This window comes from Brassica napus, chromosome C1 (genome assembly GCF_020379485.1).
Source record: "Brassica napus cultivar Da-Ae chromosome C1, Da-Ae, whole genome shotgun sequence".
Classification (NCBI taxonomy): Eukaryota; Viridiplantae; Streptophyta; class Magnoliopsida; order Brassicales; family Brassicaceae; genus Brassica; species Brassica napus.
The window spans coordinates 27,272,336-27,290,858 of NC_063444.1; the positions used below are offsets into that span (position 1 = coordinate 27,272,336).

The following is an 18,523-nucleotide window of genomic DNA, read 5'->3' on the forward strand; positions in this document are numbered from 1 at the left end:
AAGTGACTTTCCTGCCTATGGGATGTTGTCTGGATGGACTACACATGGGAGATTAGCTTGTCCATATTGTAATGGAACGACAGATGCATTTCAACTGAAGAATGGTAGAAAGACAAGTTGGTTCGATTGTCACCGTCGATTTCTTCCAGTTGGCCATCCGTACCGAAGAAACAAGAATTTGTTTAGGCACAAAAAGGTTGTGAGAGACACTCCTCCTCCATATCTAACTGGAGAACAAATTGAAGCGCAAATCGACTATCACGGAGCTAACGAAACAGTTCGCTGGGGTGGTAATTGGCATGTCCCTCGTAATATGCCTGATTCTTACGGTGTTCATCACAACTGGCACAAGAAGAGTATATTTTGGGAGTTACCATATTGGAAGGATCTTCTTCTGCGCCACAACCTTGATGTGATGCATATAGAGAAGAATTTCTTTGAGAACATCATGAATACAATATTGAATGTCCCAGGGAAGACAAAAGACAACATAAAATCGAGGTTGGACTTGCCGGATATTTGCTCAAGAAGTGAGTTACATATAAAAAGCAATGGCCAAGTTCCCGTTCCAATTTTTAGATTGTCTTCAGAAAAAAAGTCGGTTTTGTTCAATTGGGTGGCATCAGAAGTGAAGTTCCCTGATGGGTATGTTTCAAATCTTTCAAGATGTGTTGAAAAGGGTCAAAAGTTCTCCGGGATGAAGAGTCATGATTGTCATGTCTTTATGCAACGACTTCTGCCATTTGCATTTGCGGAGCTACTTCCAACAAACGTACATGAAGCACTTGCAGGTAGTTTACAATAGGACAATAATATTAAATTGGTTTAGTTTACAATAATAGTATTTGACTAACAATGTGTTTAATTGTTTTTGGAATAGGCATTGGAGCATTTTTCAGGGATTTGAGCACACGCACTCTTAAAGAAGAAGTCGTAGAACAGCTTCAGGAGAACATTCCTATCTTATTGTGCAACTTGGAGAAGATATTTCCTCCAGGCTTTTTTGACGTGATGGAGCATCTAGCTATCCACCTCCCATATGAGGCATTGCTTCGTGGACCGGTACATTACGGATGGATGTATCAGTACGAGCGAGCCATGAAATATTTGAAGGGAAAAGCAAAGAACCTCGCCAAAGTTGAAGGTTCTATAATTGCTGGAAGTTTGACAGAAGAAGTTTCTCACTTCACATCGTACTACTTTGCGTCAAAAGTACGTACCCGAAGAAGAGCTCCAAGAAGATATGATGATGGTGGCGTTGCGCCCACATATGCAGTTGTTGGTGTTCCAGAAATCTTTAGCCAGATTGGACGACTTGGTGGGAAATCAAAACAGGTTTGGTGGTCGAGTGAAGAAGACGCTCATAGTGCACACACCTATATTCTACTCAATTGCGAGGATCCATTGATGCGTTATTTTGAAAGGTAACTTAAATTGAGTATACATTATATAATTGAGAGAGATTAATTCATGTAAAATGTGATTTTACAGCATGTTTGTTTCACAAGTCGAAGAAACATTTCCTGGTATATCCACAAGTGACGTAGACAAAAGAAAAGATCAACACTTTGTTAAGTGGTTGAAGAATCAGGTATTAATCAAATACTTTTAAAATTTTCATACATGAATGATTTGTATTTCAACGTTCTTTTTATTTTTAAATAGGTTGATTATGACGACGATGCAGATTATCCTAAGTGGTTACACGAAGTAATTCAATCTCCACTTGTAAAGGTCACCACATCACAGATGTATTTCACACGAGGCTATACTTTTCACACATATGAGTATGGTAAACAGCGGGCAACCAGTAACTATGGAATTTGTGTGAAAGGAGAAACAGATTTCTACGGAATCTTGACGGAGATTATTGAAGTCGAATTCCCAGGGATATTGAAGCTAAAATGCGTCCTCTTCAAGTGTGAATGGTTCGACCCCGTCGTCAATAGAGGTGTTCGGTTGAACAAATTCGGTGTAGTAGATGTCAACGGTGGCCGGAGGTACAACAAATTCGAGCCCTTCATCTTAGCTTCACAAGCAGACCAAGTTAGCTTCCTTCCATACCCTCGGATGAGAGAGTCGGGTATAAATTGGTTAGCCGTGATCAAAGTTACACCTCGAGGACGAATCATCATAGGAGAAGAACCACCATTGCAAGAAGAACAAATAAATGAAGTTCATGAACCTGAACAAGAAATTGATGACATCCTTCTCATTGATCCGCATAATCACGAGTATGAAGATCTTACCGAAGATCCCACGGAGGAAGCTGTTGAAGACGAGTTTCATGAAAATGATGATGTTTCAAGTGATGACGAGAATGTCGATGAATCCGATTAATGTATTTGATATTTGTATGAGTTTGATTTATTATATATAATTAAAGATAATGGGAGTTTATTTATAAATAAGATATCGACATTAATTATAAGTAAAGGAATTGTGTTTTTATAATTTTCGGTTTGGATTAGAATGAATTGCTTGAGGTTAAAGGATAGAAGTGTTTGATATATGAAGTAGAAGATAAAGAAGATGTGGTTTGGGGTTTGGGGTTTCGTTTTAGGGGTTTAGAGACAGTCGTCGTACTTTCCACGTTACCTCACGGGAATTTTACGACGATTTATAATACATTACCTCGCATATTCCACGGTAACAGTAAACGTCGTAATAGCCTCGTGAACTTACGTGGAATAAGAGACGCTTTATAATTAAAAAAGCGGACCTCGCTTATTCCACGTAAGATCAAAACGTCGTAATAGCCTCGTGAACTTACGTGGAATAAGAGACGCTTTATAATTAAAAAAGCGGACCTCGCTTATTCCACGTAAGATCAAAACGTCGTAAGAGCCTCGTGAACTTACGTGGAATGAGCGAGGTCCGCTTTTTTATTTTACTTTTCGTCGTTAATTCGTCGGTAAATATAAACCCTAAACTAAAATGAAACCCAAATCCCTAAACCCCAAATGTGCAAACCCTAAAACTCCCCATCCTACTTCATATAAACTAAAAAAAAATTATTTTCTATTTTATATAAACTTAAAAAAAAAAGAGAAGAAAGATATTGGAAACACATATGACGAGATACGTAAGTGTAGCCCACATAAATCTACATCATTTGTATTCAAATATCTTCTTCTCTTTTTTTTTTTGTTTTTAAACCTTTCATATTTGATTTGTAGAGTGTGTTTGATTTGTTGTGTGATATGTCAAATTCAAAATTTGTAAAATAGTTTTTCAACGTATTAAACCTTTCAAATTCAAAAAAATATATATATTGAAGTTAAAGGGTTAGAAATATATGAAGTATAAGATAAGAAATATAAGAAAGATAGGGTTTGAGGTTTGGAGATAAGAAAGATAGGGTTTGAGGTTTGGGGTTTAAGATTTTAGGGGTTAGCAAAAAAAGCCTCGCTATTTGCACGTAATGTCGATGATAAAAACAAAAATCGTCGCAAGAACGACGTAAAATAAAACACGGGCCTCTGTATTTCCTCGCAAAAAAAAACAGGGGCCTCTGTATTTCCTCGCAAAAAAACACGGGCCTCTGTATTTCCTCGTTAATTTGCGTGGGCCTTGCGACGAAACGAAAGACGGGCCTCTGTCTTTCCTCGTCATTTTGCGACGAATCTTCGACGAAACCTAATCCTATATATAGGCGAAACCGCAGCCCTCTTCATTTCCTCTCTATTTCCTCTCTACAGCCTCTCTATTTCCTCTCGCCATGGTAAGTCTCTCATTCCTCTCTAAGTAGTTTAGGGAATTTAGATTAGGTGGTTAGTTTAGGGAATTTAGTTTAGGAAATTAGTTTAGAAAATTTAGGTTTCGTAATTTTATTAATTACGTAGTTAATACTGTTCATAATTTTTTTTTTTACTCTTGATTTTAATTTAGAAATTTAAATTTTGCAGACTATTCGCAAGCACCAGCGTACTGCTCACTACTCGCAGATGTTCGGTCAACCGGGTAGTCGGTTAGACATGCCTTCACTTCCCGGTTCTTCTTCAGCTCCCGGTTCTTCGGGTCAGCAGGAGACCGTCCCCGAGACTCAATCTTCTCAGAGAGTCTCGCCTTCTTCTACGGCATCGCCATCAGTTCCTCATGTGCCTCCTCCGATAGCTCCTCCTCCGATAGCTCCTCCTCCGATGCCAGCTCCTCATGTGCCTCCTCAGATGCCCGCCAATCAGGTTCATGCTGATTTGATGGTGCCACCGAGTTGTCCTTACTCTCAGTACACTGTTGAGGACATTCTCGGTTTGCCAGGCAGAGAAGGCTTACCGATCATAGACCCCGACCGACCTGACGGAACTCTCTGGTATGTATGTTACATTAATTTTTTAAAATTTATTTGTGACTTTAATAAATATTTAAAACTTTAAATTTGTTTTTTTTTTCCAGGTTTGGGGTTGATAACTGCCTTGCAACAGAAGTAACCGAGACGATTAAAGGTTACTTCTCCATGCCACATCCCAACTGGAAATCCACTCCGATCTACATCAGAAGGACGTGGTTCAAGATTTACGCTGTAAGTTTTTACAATTTATTCCTGATTTATATTTTTTAAAATTTTATTTTTCTAAACTAATTATTAATATTTTTTTTTTTTGCAGCAAAAATTTAATTGGTCCATGGGGGTCAATGAGAAGGTGCGGAAAGAGTTTATCGACAAGGCGAAGAAACGTTTGTTGGACACGGTCTCCAACTGGAAGGGTGACTGGATCGTGAAGGGCTATGAGCGGGGCAAACCCGCAACCATCACCACGGACGTGTGGGATGGCCTCATCCGTTATTGGAGGGATCCTGATGCCATGAGAGTCGCCCAGTCTTGCTCCGCCTCCCGTAACTCGGTAGATGAGCACGGCCACAGGGCGATGCAACATAGTACGGGCCAAAAGCCACACGCCCGCGTCCGTTTGGAAATGGTACGTAATTTAAATATTTAACTTTTTAATTTTTAATATATATATAATAAAAACTTTCTTAACTGTTTTTAGGCCAAGGAGTTGGGACGTTTACCGACTCTTATGGAACTTTTCGATCGGACCCACAAGAACAAGGCGGGCGAATTTGTAGATGAGAAGTCTGAGAAGATCTACAACGATGTGGCAGCTCGTATTGACGAGCGTGAGACCCAGCTGGCGCAGGAGTCCGCCGATGGATCACCCGTCGTCTTATCCACAATAGAAGTGGATAGAATTTACGAGGAGGTAAATTTTATATAAATTTTTTATTAATTCCATTTTACTTTAAAATTTAAATTTTAATATATATTTTATTGTTTTTTAAGGTCGCTCCTAGGAAAAAGGGACGTGTGTTGGGGATTGGTTCCGTCAACGATGTTCCGAGAGCGACTTCCTCTTATGGCCAGAGACGGGATGATGAAGTCTCTGAGCTGCGCGATGTGTTGGAGACGACACAACATCAGCTGTCGTCGACACAAAACGAGTTGGCCTCGACAAAAACGTCGTTCACAGCTCGTATGAGTGGTCTCGAGAACTTCTTGGACGTCATAGCGGCCACAAATCCGGAATGGGAGGCCATGTTCAGGACCATGAAACAACAAAACCCCATTCCAGGCGAGGCATCCGTGCAAGTCAACGAGGCAGATCTCTCGAGAAGGAGCGAGGAATTCTACGACGCGGCAATGCAGCATTAGTTTTTTTTTTGTTATTGTATTTTAAAATTCAAAACTTATTTATATATTATATAATTTCATTTTGATTCGGCCAAAAAAAAATTTTCTATTCGATTTAATTTCAATTAAAATTTTATTAATAAATTAAATAAATATAATTTTTATTTTATTTTTATTTATAAATTCAGTAAATAGAAAACAAAGTAATTTCGTAGCTAATTCCCGATGTATTAACGAGGAAAATTAACGACAAAATCTCGAGGAACTATTAACGAGGATTTTACGTGGATTCGTTTTCGTATACTTTACGATTCTATTACGACGAATTACTTTCGTGTTATTTACGTTTTTATTACGACGAATATATTTAGAGGTTTTTGCGGGTCTTTTACGACGAATCCTTTTCGAGTTACTTACGAGGAAACACAACGACCGCATTACGTGGAAACCCCACGTGGTCTTTACGACGAAACCTTAATTCTTCTTTACGAGGAAAATATAACCTCGCTAATGAACGAGAAAATGGCGACGAATCTTCTCTTACGACAAACATATAACGACGAAACGCCTTTCATCGCCATTTCCTCGTAACCCTTCTTTTACGAGGAAATAACGAGGATTTTGGCCGTCGCTATACTTGTATTTTCTTGTAGTGCCTTCATCCTCTACGAAATTTGGTAACCCCTAAACACTGATTAGCTCTACTTAAACACAAAAAGGCATGTTTCATACCTAGACCGTTACCCTATCTAATGCCTATGATAAGAAGCTCACACCACTCTTAATTGAATGTAAAGAGTTTTGTCTGGAAAGTTTTAACTTTGGAAAGTCTAAGATATAGAGTATGGAGCCTTTTTGAACAGCAGTCAGTGGGGTTCTTTGTAAGGATGTGTTGTTTTAGGTAAATTGCTTGTATGGTTCAGAGATTCGTGGTTATTGTATGGTTGCTGAGAATAAGCGAGTTCCCACACTCTCAAACCCTTCTCTCGGTTCTTAGTACTTGATTTTATTTGAGGACAAACAAGGATCTAAGTCTGGGGGAGTTGATATATTGTGTTTTTGGCACATTATATGTACGTCTTACTAATAGTTTTCAAGGTTTTATCGAGTCTTTTTAGTCCATTTGAGTCATTACAGGTCTGGAGTTGCATTGAATGAAAGATAGACCGGCTGAAGGGAAAGAAGAGAAAAAAAGTGTGAAATGGAGTCTTTCGCGCAGAACTGCCGACCGGAGCAGCCTGAGTGTCTGCTCCAGCGGCAGAGTGACAAAAATTAGGTGCCTAATTGAATGGAAATCTTCTTTCTCTTGCATGCAAAGAATGCTTATTTCAAGAACAATATCTCTCCTCCAAACACTGATTTTATCATTTTCCATGTATTAAATATCTAGCTTCTCCAACAAGTTTAGTTTCATATAAATAAGTTGTAATCTCCATTGAAATAAAATAAGCCTTTGAGTGATTTTTTTGGAACCTAGAGAATGATTCTCACTTTTCTTTCAATGGAGTGTAATATCCATCGATTTTTTCGATCCGTCATGGTGCGTCATATCATATCCAAGGGATCAAACTGATTTGTCTTGGTGCATCATATCCAGGGAATATCAACCTCATTGTCATATAAGTGCGTCATATCCTAGGGCATTGAATCGGAGACTTTCGGCGTCCTTGTGCGATCATTCACTCCACATCTATTGTCTTTGAAGCTTTAGGGTTTCATAGAAACAAGGCTTATCCCTTTTACCAACTTAGAGTGCCGATTCCTCGGGAGATTTTCATCATTTTCATCCCCAGATAAACCTGTGCATTCATTAAAATGGTAGCCAATAAAAAAAATTCAAATCATATTCTGTTTATAAAAGAAAAAAAAATTATTAATTGACAAAACAAAAAAAATAAATATTTTATGTTGTTAGCAAAAATCTAAACCCTAAACTTTATGCATAATTCCTAAACCATAAAACTCTAAATCCTAGAGCTTAGGATATAGAGTTTGAGATTTTGCCGACAGTGTTTAAGATTTATGATTTTGCCGACAACGTTATTCATTTTCGGCTACTAATAATATTTTGTGATTATTTATTTTTGTTTTTTTTTTATAAACAGAATATAACTTGACAACTACTTATTGTTATATTCTGTTTATAACTTGGCAAATTTTTATTGGCCATCTTAACATTGTTACCAAAAAAAAAAAAAAAATTATTGGCCATTAATTTAGTGACCAAGGTGAGCATAACAAAAACTCAATAAATTTGTGCAGGAGAGAGCGAGTAAAACCAAACCGATGAAATTGACTTTTCCACGTGATAAATAAAAGTGGAGTGACCGTAAAGTCCACGTGCTAAACCGTGTCTATGGGACCCCTAATGCCTACAGGTCGCGTTTGGTGGCGGTCCAACGATTAAAATCCCAAGGAATGAGAAATCAACTGTAACCGGCGACGATGGCGAAGACGAAGACGCCGTTAGTGACGGGAGAGAGAGTTGTAGTGGCAGTCGTGGTTTCTCGCGTTATCCTCTCTCCCCCTCTATCTCTCATCTCTCATGGCTTCTCCCTCTTCCTCCTCTGCCTCTTCGCCTTCCTCGTCGAAATACGGGCGGAGACTTCTCCCTTTCTTCTCTCTCGTTTCAGCCCCAGGTTAGTTTCCACAGAGAGGCGATTAGCTACGGAATTTTCAAATTGAATTAGAAAGCACGAACCTGTACGAGATTCAAGATCTTGTTAAGTTTTTTAATGGCAGGCGAGGTGCATCTTCAGGGATATTGCTGGGAGCAGTAACACTTCCTTCTGTTATGTTATCTAAGTTGGTACAGCTTACAAGAGCCATCTCACTTCATGAAGCTGAACAAGATGGTAATTTCACAGACTATTCTTAAGTTTGGCTTATGATTGCTTGCTCACAAAACATGCCTTTTTTTTGTAGAGCTCTCGCATGTTACAATGCAGTACTGGGCAGCATCTGCAAGCTGCTGCGCCATACTTATATATCTCTCTGTAATTATGTCTCAAGCCAAGAAAACTGAGTCTTTGTCCTCGTCGCTTTGGCTTACGAGGGTTAGTTTAACTGGCACGGTCTTTTATGGGGTGGCATGCTTTGTTTCACTTTCCATGATATCACACACTGGTAACTCTAACATCCTGTTTTGGCTTTTGCTTGCTGTGTTCACTGGTGACCTATGCTTCTTCTTTATCTCGACAGGCTTGAACACTTCATTAAAAATGTTGTGGATGTTATTTCACGGCCTTGCAGCTGTGAAGTTAATTCGACATTTGCTTTGCACTTTCCCTTCCTGTGCCTCCATCGGTACTTCTATTCACGTCTTGGATTAACATTCATGAGATGCATTAGAGAAGTCATTAGATGATTTTGGGTCTTATGTAGGGGAAGCACTTCTCGTAACCAGTGGCCTTGTTCTCTATTTTGGCGACTTTTTGGCATGCACAATTGCAAAGGTTTTAGTTTTCCAGTCTTTGTTGCTCACAAGAATGACTGAACGGTTTCTTTGCTGTAACTTTGGTACATCGACTGTTACAGATCTGCGAGAATTTGATACCTGTGGATCTCGTCTCAATAAGCTATGGAATAAAGAGATCTGAAACCGGCATAATCGTCCAGGTATAATAATGGTAAATCAAGATTAAATACACAACTTTTACTGTATTGCTAAATAGCAGCTCCCCTGTCTCCTTCTCAGGGTCTACTGTTGGGCCTCCTACTTTTCCCTATGGTGTTTAGATGTGTTCTGCATATATACGAAACCTTTTTGAGAAAAAGAGACGGTGGACAAAGAAACTGCACTGATGCTGCAAAATCTATCTTATTCTTTGTTTCACTTGTATTCTTTATGGTCCTCGCTGTTCCTTCTTGGATGCAGTTTGTTCATGATTTCCACCAGCATCCCTTCTTATGGTACTTCAATCTCTGCTCTCAGTTACTTATCTATTTTCCTTTCTACGCTAACTTCCACATGCTAAGATTGTATCTATTGTTCTTACTCTTCAATCCTAGGGTGCTTACATTTGTCTTTTCTGAACCTCTGAAGAGGATTTCACTATGTATCTACTGGGTGCTGTTGATCGTTGTGTCTGTCTCAAGATTCTACAGCATCTCGAGGAGTAGCAAGGTTGAGAGAATCCTGCTCCGGAAGTACTACCATCTGATGGCAGTTTTAATGTTCTTGCCGGCTCTTGTCTTGCAGGTGACTAATAATTTCTAATTTTACTATTTAGAAATCTGTTATGTATTAGTAGTTTCTTACAGTTTTCATATCCTTTCATTCAGCCTAAGTTTCTCGATCTAGCATTTGGTGCAGCACTGGCGGTTTTCGTTGCATTGGAGATCATTCGAGTAAGCCCTATTCTGCATCACTTAACTTACCTTCACGGTCTCATCACTTATGCAAGATTATTCATTTTATTCAAACCAGATCTGGAGAGTACAGCCGCTTGGAGAGCCTTTACATCATTTCATGAATGCTTTCACAGACCATCGTGACTCAGAGCTTCTGATCGTCAGGTATTCACAAAGCTGTTTAGGGAACTCATTTGTCACAATATTTTTGTTAGGGTAACCACTGATGATGATGACATGTCTTTTTTTTTCTTGTAGCCACTTCTCACTCTTACTGGGGTGTGCGCTTCCAATATGGATGTCTTCTGGGTTCAATGACCGAGCTTTATCCCCATTTTCCGGGATCCTAAGCCTCGGGATTGGAGACACAACGGTAAGACTTTGCTCAGATATTACTTACATGCTACCTTTGGAAACCTCAAGTCTGTTCCACTGTAATTTTTTCGCTTACAGGCATCAATGGTTGGTCACAAATATGGAGTATTAAGATGGAGCAAGACAGGAAGTGAGCATCTTCTATTGCTTTAGGAAACTAATATTGTCAACTGCACAATTAATGGGTTTTTTTTTTCTTTTTTTTTGCGGAACAGAGAAAACAGTAGAAGGAACAGCAGCAGGAATAACGTCGGTGATGGCAGTGTGCTTTGTGCTGGTCCCAGTGTTAGCATCAATGGGTTATATACTAAGCCAAGGATGGTGGTCGCTTCTTCTTGCGGTTACTGCCACCGGTATGTTGGAAGCTTACACGGCGCAGTTAGACAACGCATTTATACCTCTTGTCTTCTATTCACTCCTCTGCTTATAGTAAAGTGCTTTTAGTTGTTTTTTTCTTCTTGTATATAGTAAAAGTTAATGTACATAACAAAGTATCTTTAAATAGAGCAACAACTAGATTCTGACCAGTGCGTTCTGTTTTTTATAACTTTATATTGTTCTTAATATGAATATGTTATCATACTATAGGAATGAAATTTATTTATATTGTTAGTGCGACTATGCATGTTTAGAAAGAAATCTTAACAAAATATTAAAAATAGTGTTTTAACACTTGAAAGGAATATGTTAAGATTAGAAATTTAAATTTACAACAATACTTTATAAACCTATCACATTAGAATTTTAATAGAAGGAGTACTCTTATATTTATAATAATACTAGAGCCAGCCCGTCCTACGGGCGGGAAGTTATAATAAAAGTTGTTTTATATTAATTTATGAAGTATCTAAAAATTATTATAGATAAAATTATTATAAATAAACAAATTATGAAAAAATTATGAGATCAAAATAATAAATATTTTGTTTTGAATTATAACAACACAACAGTAACCTTCAACGTTCTTTGATAAATAGCATTATATTTTTAATATTTATTTTATTTTTAAGTGTTTAGTTTGATAATATATAGTAATAATATATAGTACTCACTATTTATTATTATATAAGTGTTTAGTTTTATAATATATAGTAATCATTATTTATTATTATCTATTTATTTGACTATTTACTTTAAAAAGCGAAAAAGTTAAAATTATTAAAAATTAAGTTTTAAAGAAATTATTAATTTTATTTTTAATAGTTTTTTAATTTAACTATTGTAATAGTTAAAATTAAGTTTTTTTAAAATTGCTTGGTGAGTTTAATGAAGTTATAAGTAATAATTAATAAGTAGTGCGAAGTTTAGATTACATAAAAAATTAAAGGAGATCATTGCTATTTAAAACTATACATGTTTGTTTGAGTCTTATGTATATATTATTAGGATGCTTGAAAATAAAAAAAAATCACATAAGCTCAGTAACTCATGATTAGAGTTTTAAAAATAAATGGTACTTGGTATAGTATACTTCTTACACTTTATTATATATATAATTAACTTATTATATATATCAAATAATATTTTTTTGTTATATATTCTGATTTCATTTACAATAAATTATTTATATATAACACGCTAAAGTATTTTTATTATAATTTTGGATCAGATATATATTTATTTAATCAGATTTATTCTTTTAAATAAGAAATTTGTAAACTTAAAATGTTAGAAAGTAAATATATTAGTATAAGTAAATTTATTTACTATATTATTTAATAATTATTTTTAATATATGATCTATTGTAAAATGAAAATGAGTATTTGTATTTTTCAATTTATTCACATATATTAAATTATTAAACATTGAAAAACATTTTGGTTATTTTTCAAATATATATATATATATATATATATATTATGTAAATTGAATCTTATAATGATATGGTATACATCAGGAAGAGGATAACATTTGTCACCGAATTTAAAGTTATTTTTAAATATAATATGATTTTAAATGTTTAAATTATAAATATATTAGTAGAATTTATTTATATAGATTTATTTCAAATATTTAATATGTAGATATAAATAAAAATATGAAAATGTTATGGCTTATATGGGAAAAAATCAATGTGAGTAATTTATTACAGTAAAGAAAAAAAACGAAGAGAGTTTCATTTTGGGATAAATATTAATCCAATTTCGTCTTTATCTCCAATTTCAAATCAATCACGAACCCTTTTATCTTTTTCAAATCACAGCGAGGGAGGTGCTGCAGGAATGATCAAAGTAAGTTACTCTTTTTCCAATACTGTTACATAGAATATGATTACTTTCTAATAATATGGTCTTATGAACTTGGTTTCTCGGCTGTAGCTTGCTTCTGATGCAGTATTTGGAACAGACCAAACCTTGTTTTGAAACTTCTTGGAACAGAGAGATCAATCCAAGCTCTCGATTGTAAAACTTCAGCCCACTAAAAAGTTTTGGTTCCTGCAGAATGAAACCATTTTAGACGATAGTTTGTTAAGTATGTTGTAATATAGAGAGAATCACAGAGATAGACGAATCAAACCTTGTTCAAAGCTCTTTGTCTTCCAGTAAAAGGTCCTTGTCGTGTTCCATGTACATCAATGGAAATCTCATATAGCTCCTCGCTTACATATTCTCTGTCTTTCATACAGGCCTTGATCCCTGCAAGATAATATATACAAACATTTTTGACAAATTGTGGATTTGATCAAATGGAAACATACATGTTACATTGCTGATAATACTTACAATCAATGCTCAGAATCCATTTCCCCTCCAGGATCCCCATCATGAATTTGAGTGTCCTTTTGCAGGCTCCATTTTCGTTGGTTGATGCAATTACATGCGTAACTCTTGGCTCCCATTTTCTCGAGATTGTAACTCCAGAAACTTCAGCAAATTCCAAAATCAGATTCTGCAAGCAAAGCCATCCATGCGGTTTATGTTGTAACGTGGATAGGTTTTGATAAATAAAAGGGTATGTATATTTCTTTACCTTCTTTTCAAAGGTAAGTCCTGAACAGCATAGAACTGTTTTCTTGGGTCAGATAATCGCTTTATCTGCAATGGAACTCGAGGATTCCTTGTTCCCTTGGTTGAGAGAAGTTGATATAGGAACATATCCTTATGAAGTGTTCCAAGATGTGGAATGGTCTCTTCTGATTGGTGAAAACCTCGAGGCACTGTAATAGAACATGCTACCTAGTCGGACATTACTGCACAGATAGTTGCGCGGAGCAAGACAAAGCTCTTAACGCAGTTGCAACACCAAGTGTTCCAATAGAATATAACTTCTCACAAATATAAAATCATTAGCCAATAGAAATTAATGAAAAAGAAGGAAGAGGTTTAAGCAATCAGTACCTGAGTATATGTCTCTGTTTTGTAACTCCATTTGAAGATGGCATGGTGGTTGATAATCTTCAAGCTGCCATGGTTCAACAGAATGAGAAACTACATATACATGATATTGAGAAGATGACAGTAACCTTCAATAGAATCAATGATAAACAGAAGTTTGTCTGACCAGCCCCCACATCTTTGGTGTAATCATATCCAAAAAGAGCGACCTATAAAACATGGGTGGTTAATACCCAAGTATCAAATCCAGACCAGCAAAGCAGAAGTGTACAACACGAAAGATAATAGAAAAACAAAAAGTTTGTTTCGATTCTCACCTACCTGCTCAGTCATCTGATGTGGTTTCCGCTTATTCCAAGGATTGGGACAACATCACTTAATAATCAGTAGGTAGAAAGACAAAGAGACGCGGCTGCAGATTGATCTGAGACAAACAATCTCTTGAAACACCATTGAAGGGGACAGAGATCTGAGACAAACAATCTCTTGAAACACCATTGAAGGTGACAGAGGAAGGGGAGAGACGATCGATCGTTACGATCGATCGTTACGATCGTGGTCAGAAATCAGAAGTGGCCGAAAGGGGAGAGACAAACCGTAAAGTTTCATGTTTCGTGAAAACAAAATTAGGGTTAGACTCCACAGAGCCCGAAAGCACAAACGGAATAAGCCCAAACAAATGAAATATTTGACTTAATGAAACGCAAAGTTTAAGGAGATGAGACACGTGTCACGCCTAGAGCTTTCGATTTTCTGACGTGTCCGCCTACGTGGCACGCCTAGGAGAGAGGAAACTCTATTATATATATAAAGATAACTGACTTAGGGTCTGACTGGTTCAAACGCAGCGGCAGCGGTTGCGAGAGTTTGTGAATGCGGATGGTTGCGGTTTCTAGCGGTTTTAAGAGATTTATATGACTAGTTCTGCGGTTATAAATTGGTACGAGATACTTATGACTGGTTAATTACCAAACATATCAGAGGTTAAATAATAAATTAACAATATTTAAATTTTATATAATTATAAAAATATCAAAAGTCATAATATTAAATTAAGCATAAAAATTATAATTAGAAAATTATAGTTTTTTTTGTCATCAACTTATACAGACTCATACTGACTCTGTGAACCAAACTGGTAGATCTTGATCCATGTGAACGACGAAAGACGGTTGCTTCCTGACACTGTGTGCTAGGCTATCCGCCTTTGAACGACGAAAGACGGTTGTTTCCTAAAACCGGTACAGTTTTAAATTTTTAAAAATTATAGAAAATATTTTTATTTTAAAATTTTATAATATTAGCTAAAATATAATAGATATAATTTAGTATTTTTATAATTCCAATTTAAAATTTTTGATTAATAGTTTTATTTTTTTGCATTTATATTGTTTTTTAAAATAGAAAAATATTATCATTCCGCAACCACCCGCAACCGTAAACGCTAATTGGAACCACATTTTGAATTTATGAAGTTTAGAACGGTTTGAAATAGTTCAGAACGATTTGATTGATTGTCACAAAACGCCAATAACCGCTAGCAACGTAGCGGAGAAACCAGTAATACCCTTAGTTCCAATTAAATTGGTATGTCAAATAATGTTGTGAAGGAAATGGAAATTAATAAAAAGATTAACATGTTTCCAATAATTTAGTGATAGTATATATGAAAGGAATATTATGGTTGATCATATAAGAATATCGACTGGATTTGAAAGATTGATACGCTTGGGTTAATGTGATAGCTTGAAAACAGGGGCTGTTTTGGAGTGATTCAGATTTTTGTGTTATTTGGTGGAGCTAATTTAGTTTTTTTTTTTTAACTCAAAGAACATGAGAACTTAGCTCAAGTTTGCAAACATGACAGATCAGTAGAACTGGTTAAAGAAAACAAATCAAAAACATAAGCATCACTGACAATGAAGGTCAAGGTTAACTCATCCTAAGGGAAGGATTTCAAAGTTCACCAATAACCTCAGTCTGGATGAGATCATGAAGCCATGCCGGTCCTCCCAAGGCAAGGTACGAACGTAGTCGTCCATCACGGAGAACACTTGTAGATATCTTTCTTGCCACCTTATTAGACTCCCGTGACTCTACTTCAAACTCGATAACAGTAAACTCCAAGCAAACTGTCTCTATCTGTCGAAGTAAGCACCTATATCTTGGCCAACGAGCAGGAGTTTTTATTGCATCTATCAGCTTTTGAGATTCAGTTCCAATACTGGCCTCTTCTATTCGCAGATCCCTTAGGCTTCGAAGTACCCACAATAGACACTCCATTTCAGCCGCCAGTTTGTCCGAGGTAGGTACGAGTGCGTCTCTTGCATGCATACACACATCTCCTCGATGATTTCGTGTGATCCAAGCTACTCCTATGAATTGTTTATCACTTATCCAGCTAGCATGAAGGTTGCATTTTATCATACCTTGTGTTGGCGGAAACCAGTACTTTGGCATGCCCATATCAGCCTGCACCTGCCCTCCATTACTCTCCGCCTTGTTCAGTTTATTCCATAAAACTGCTTCCTCTAGCGTTCTCTGAACCAACAGGGATGGCGATTCTTGTGTTACCGCATATAACAAGCTGTTTCTGTTCTTCCATATCGTCCAGAGGATCCAGGGGATTGCTTGTCGCCGTTCCTGATTAAAAGTACTCGCTTCCATGAACTTCAAGCAGCTACCAAAGAGTTCAATCAAAGAAACGTCTTGAAAGACATAATCCAGAGGTAAACGGAACTCTCTCCAAAGTTCTTGTGCCTTACTGCAGTGGAAGAGAACGTGTTGTATTGTCTCCACATCTTGATTACACAACTTACATGTTTGTTCCACATGCATACCATGAGCTGTAAGGCGTTCTGCAACAGCTAGAGCCCCAGACACCGCCCGCCACCAAAACATACGAATCTTTGGTATCGTCGGTAGCTTCCAAATAAGCTTCTTTATTTCAATTACCGCCTGATCTTCTACCCTGTGATCGTCTCCACGGTTTGACGTTACGCTTGTAAGGAGCCAGCACCCACTTTTAACTGTGTAGTCACCTGACTTGTTGAAAGCCCATATCTCTCTGTCTTTCACTCTGCCAACGCCAATCTGTTTGATTCGATCCACCTCATTTGGTGGGAAGAGCTGCTGCAGTAATTCCATTTTCCATTTCCCATCTTCACCTATGAGCTCAGAAACTCTCAGGTTGACATCAAAACATGGTTGTTTGTTCACCGGTCTTCGAGGAACTTCATCCAAAATCCACTTATCAGTCCACACATGTGTATCTCTTCCATCACCTATGGATCTGATCAATCCCTTCCTCAGTAATTCCCTGCCAAAAATTATACTTCTCCAGGCATAAGAAGGTCTATATCCTTTACCGCACTCAAGAATGGTCGAGGATGCATAGTACCGGCCCTTATAGACTCGCGCCAATAAGCTGTTCGGTTCATTATACAATTTCCATGCTTGCTTAGCAAGCAGCGCCTGATTGAAGTCCTCTATGTCCCGAAACCCCAGTCCTCCTTTGTCTTTTGGCACACAGATTTTCTTCCACGCAATCCAATGAATCTTTCTCTTCTCTCCATCTTCATCCCACCAAAAGCTAGCCATAGCACTCATAATTTTTTGACAATGGTGTTTAGTTAACCTGAAGCATGACATCGCATAAACCGGAAGAGCCATAGCAATAGATTTGAGGAGGACCTCCTTTCCGCCATGGGAAAGCTTTTTGGCAAACCATCCTCGTAATCTCTTGTTTAGTTTCTCACCAATAAACGCAAGTAGCTTATGCTTTGAGCCACTGAAGCACTCCGGAAGGCCTAAGTACTTCCCATCACCGCCCTCATTATCAATGTGAAGTAGCTCAGCTATCAGCCTCTTCATAACTGGGTCTACTGCAGCACCAAAGGTAACAGCTGATTTTTGAAAATTAATGACCTGACCAGATGAATCTTCATACAACTTCAAGCACCGTAGAAACTCAGTGCACTCACTCAGCCTAGCTCTGCACAGGAACAGGCTATCGTCGGCAAACAAAAGATGCTGAACCGACGGGCAATTCCTTGTCAATTTCATACCCGTTATAAGCCCTTGCTGCTCTGCTCGATTCATCACATGTACCAAAGCTTCGGCGCAAAGGATGAACAGAAAGGGGGAGAGAGGATCACCTTGTCTAATACCCCTCTCCGGCGTTATATGACCAAATTCTTCTCCATTCATCAACACCGTGTATGACACTGAGCGGATACAACTCATCACCCAGTCTATCCAAAGTCTGGCAAACCCCATCTTCATAAACAGAGTCTCCAGAAATATCCACTCCACTCTGTCATAAGCTTTAGACATGTCTGTCTTTATAGCAATATAATCCTCTCTACAGTTTGGATTTGTTTTGAGACCATGGATCATTTCATGAGCAATGAGGAGATTATCTGAAATTAGGCGACCAGCTACAAATGCTCCCTGGGTGGGTGAGACAATGCGCGGCAAAATCACCTTAAGTCTATTACTCAACACCTTTGAAATGATCTTATAAGCCACAGAACATAAGCTTATTGGTCGCAGATCCTGCATGTGAGTCGCATTAGGTACCTTGGGTATCAAACAGAGCTGCGTATGATTCCAATCTGACGGCATAACTCCTGACTCAAAGAACTTCTTCACCTCCACTGTCACCTGCGCTCCCGTTATGTTCCAGTATTTCTGAAAAAACTGACCAGTCATGCCATCAACCCTAGGTGCACTATCACTCTTAATTGCTTTGACCGCTCTTTTAATCTCTGTATCTGTCACCATCTTGGTTAAGCTATTGTTCATCCTGGAGGTGACTCTCGGCAT

The 18,523-nt window shown here is 37.5% G+C and overlaps 3 protein-coding genes across 4 annotated transcripts; 1 reads left to right on the top strand and 2 right to left on the bottom strand.

Annotated features, from left to right (window-relative positions):
• The first annotated feature begins 7,993 nt into the window (after positions 1–7,993).
• LOC106381912 (dolichol kinase EVAN) lies at positions 7,994–10,887 on the top strand. The gene is made up of 13 exons (XM_013821849.3): positions 7,994–8,271; positions 8,375–8,487; positions 8,558–8,758; positions 8,834–8,938; positions 9,017–9,087; positions 9,170–9,250; positions 9,330–9,544; positions 9,644–9,833; positions 9,917–9,982; positions 10,062–10,150; positions 10,244–10,358; positions 10,439–10,490; positions 10,576–10,887. Exons 1-13 carry the CDS (start codon positions 8,078–8,080, stop codon positions 10,788–10,790), a joined length of 1,707 nt encoding a protein of 568 aa, XP_013677303.1. The 5' UTR covers positions 7,994–8,077; the 3' UTR covers positions 10,791–10,887.
• Positions 10,888–12,396: 1,509 nt separating this feature from the next.
• LOC125580723 lies at positions 12,397–13,630 on the bottom strand. Of its 2 annotated transcripts, XR_007318472.1 has the most exons (4): positions 13,332–13,630; positions 13,085–13,250; positions 12,879–12,997; positions 12,397–12,796 (listed from the first exon to the last, which is right to left on the bottom strand). XR_007318472.1 is itself a non-coding variant. In XM_048745740.1 (3 exons), exons 1-3 carry the CDS (start codon positions 13,125–13,127, stop codon positions 12,554–12,556), a joined length of 405 nt encoding a protein of 134 aa, XP_048601697.1. In that variant the 5' UTR covers positions 13,128–13,312; the 3' UTR covers positions 12,397–12,553. The 2 variants fall into 2 exon arrangements, 1 of the variants encoding a protein (XP_048601697.1); XM_048745740.1 differs by lacking the exon at positions 13,332–13,630 and having other exon boundaries at positions 13,085–13,312.
• Positions 13,631–15,652: 2,022 nt separating this feature from the next.
• On the bottom strand, positions 15,653–18,523 carry LOC106378528. Its single transcript, XM_013818644.2, has one exon. It carries the CDS (start codon positions 18,521–18,523, stop codon positions 15,653–15,655), a length of 2,871 nt encoding a protein of 956 aa, XP_013674098.1.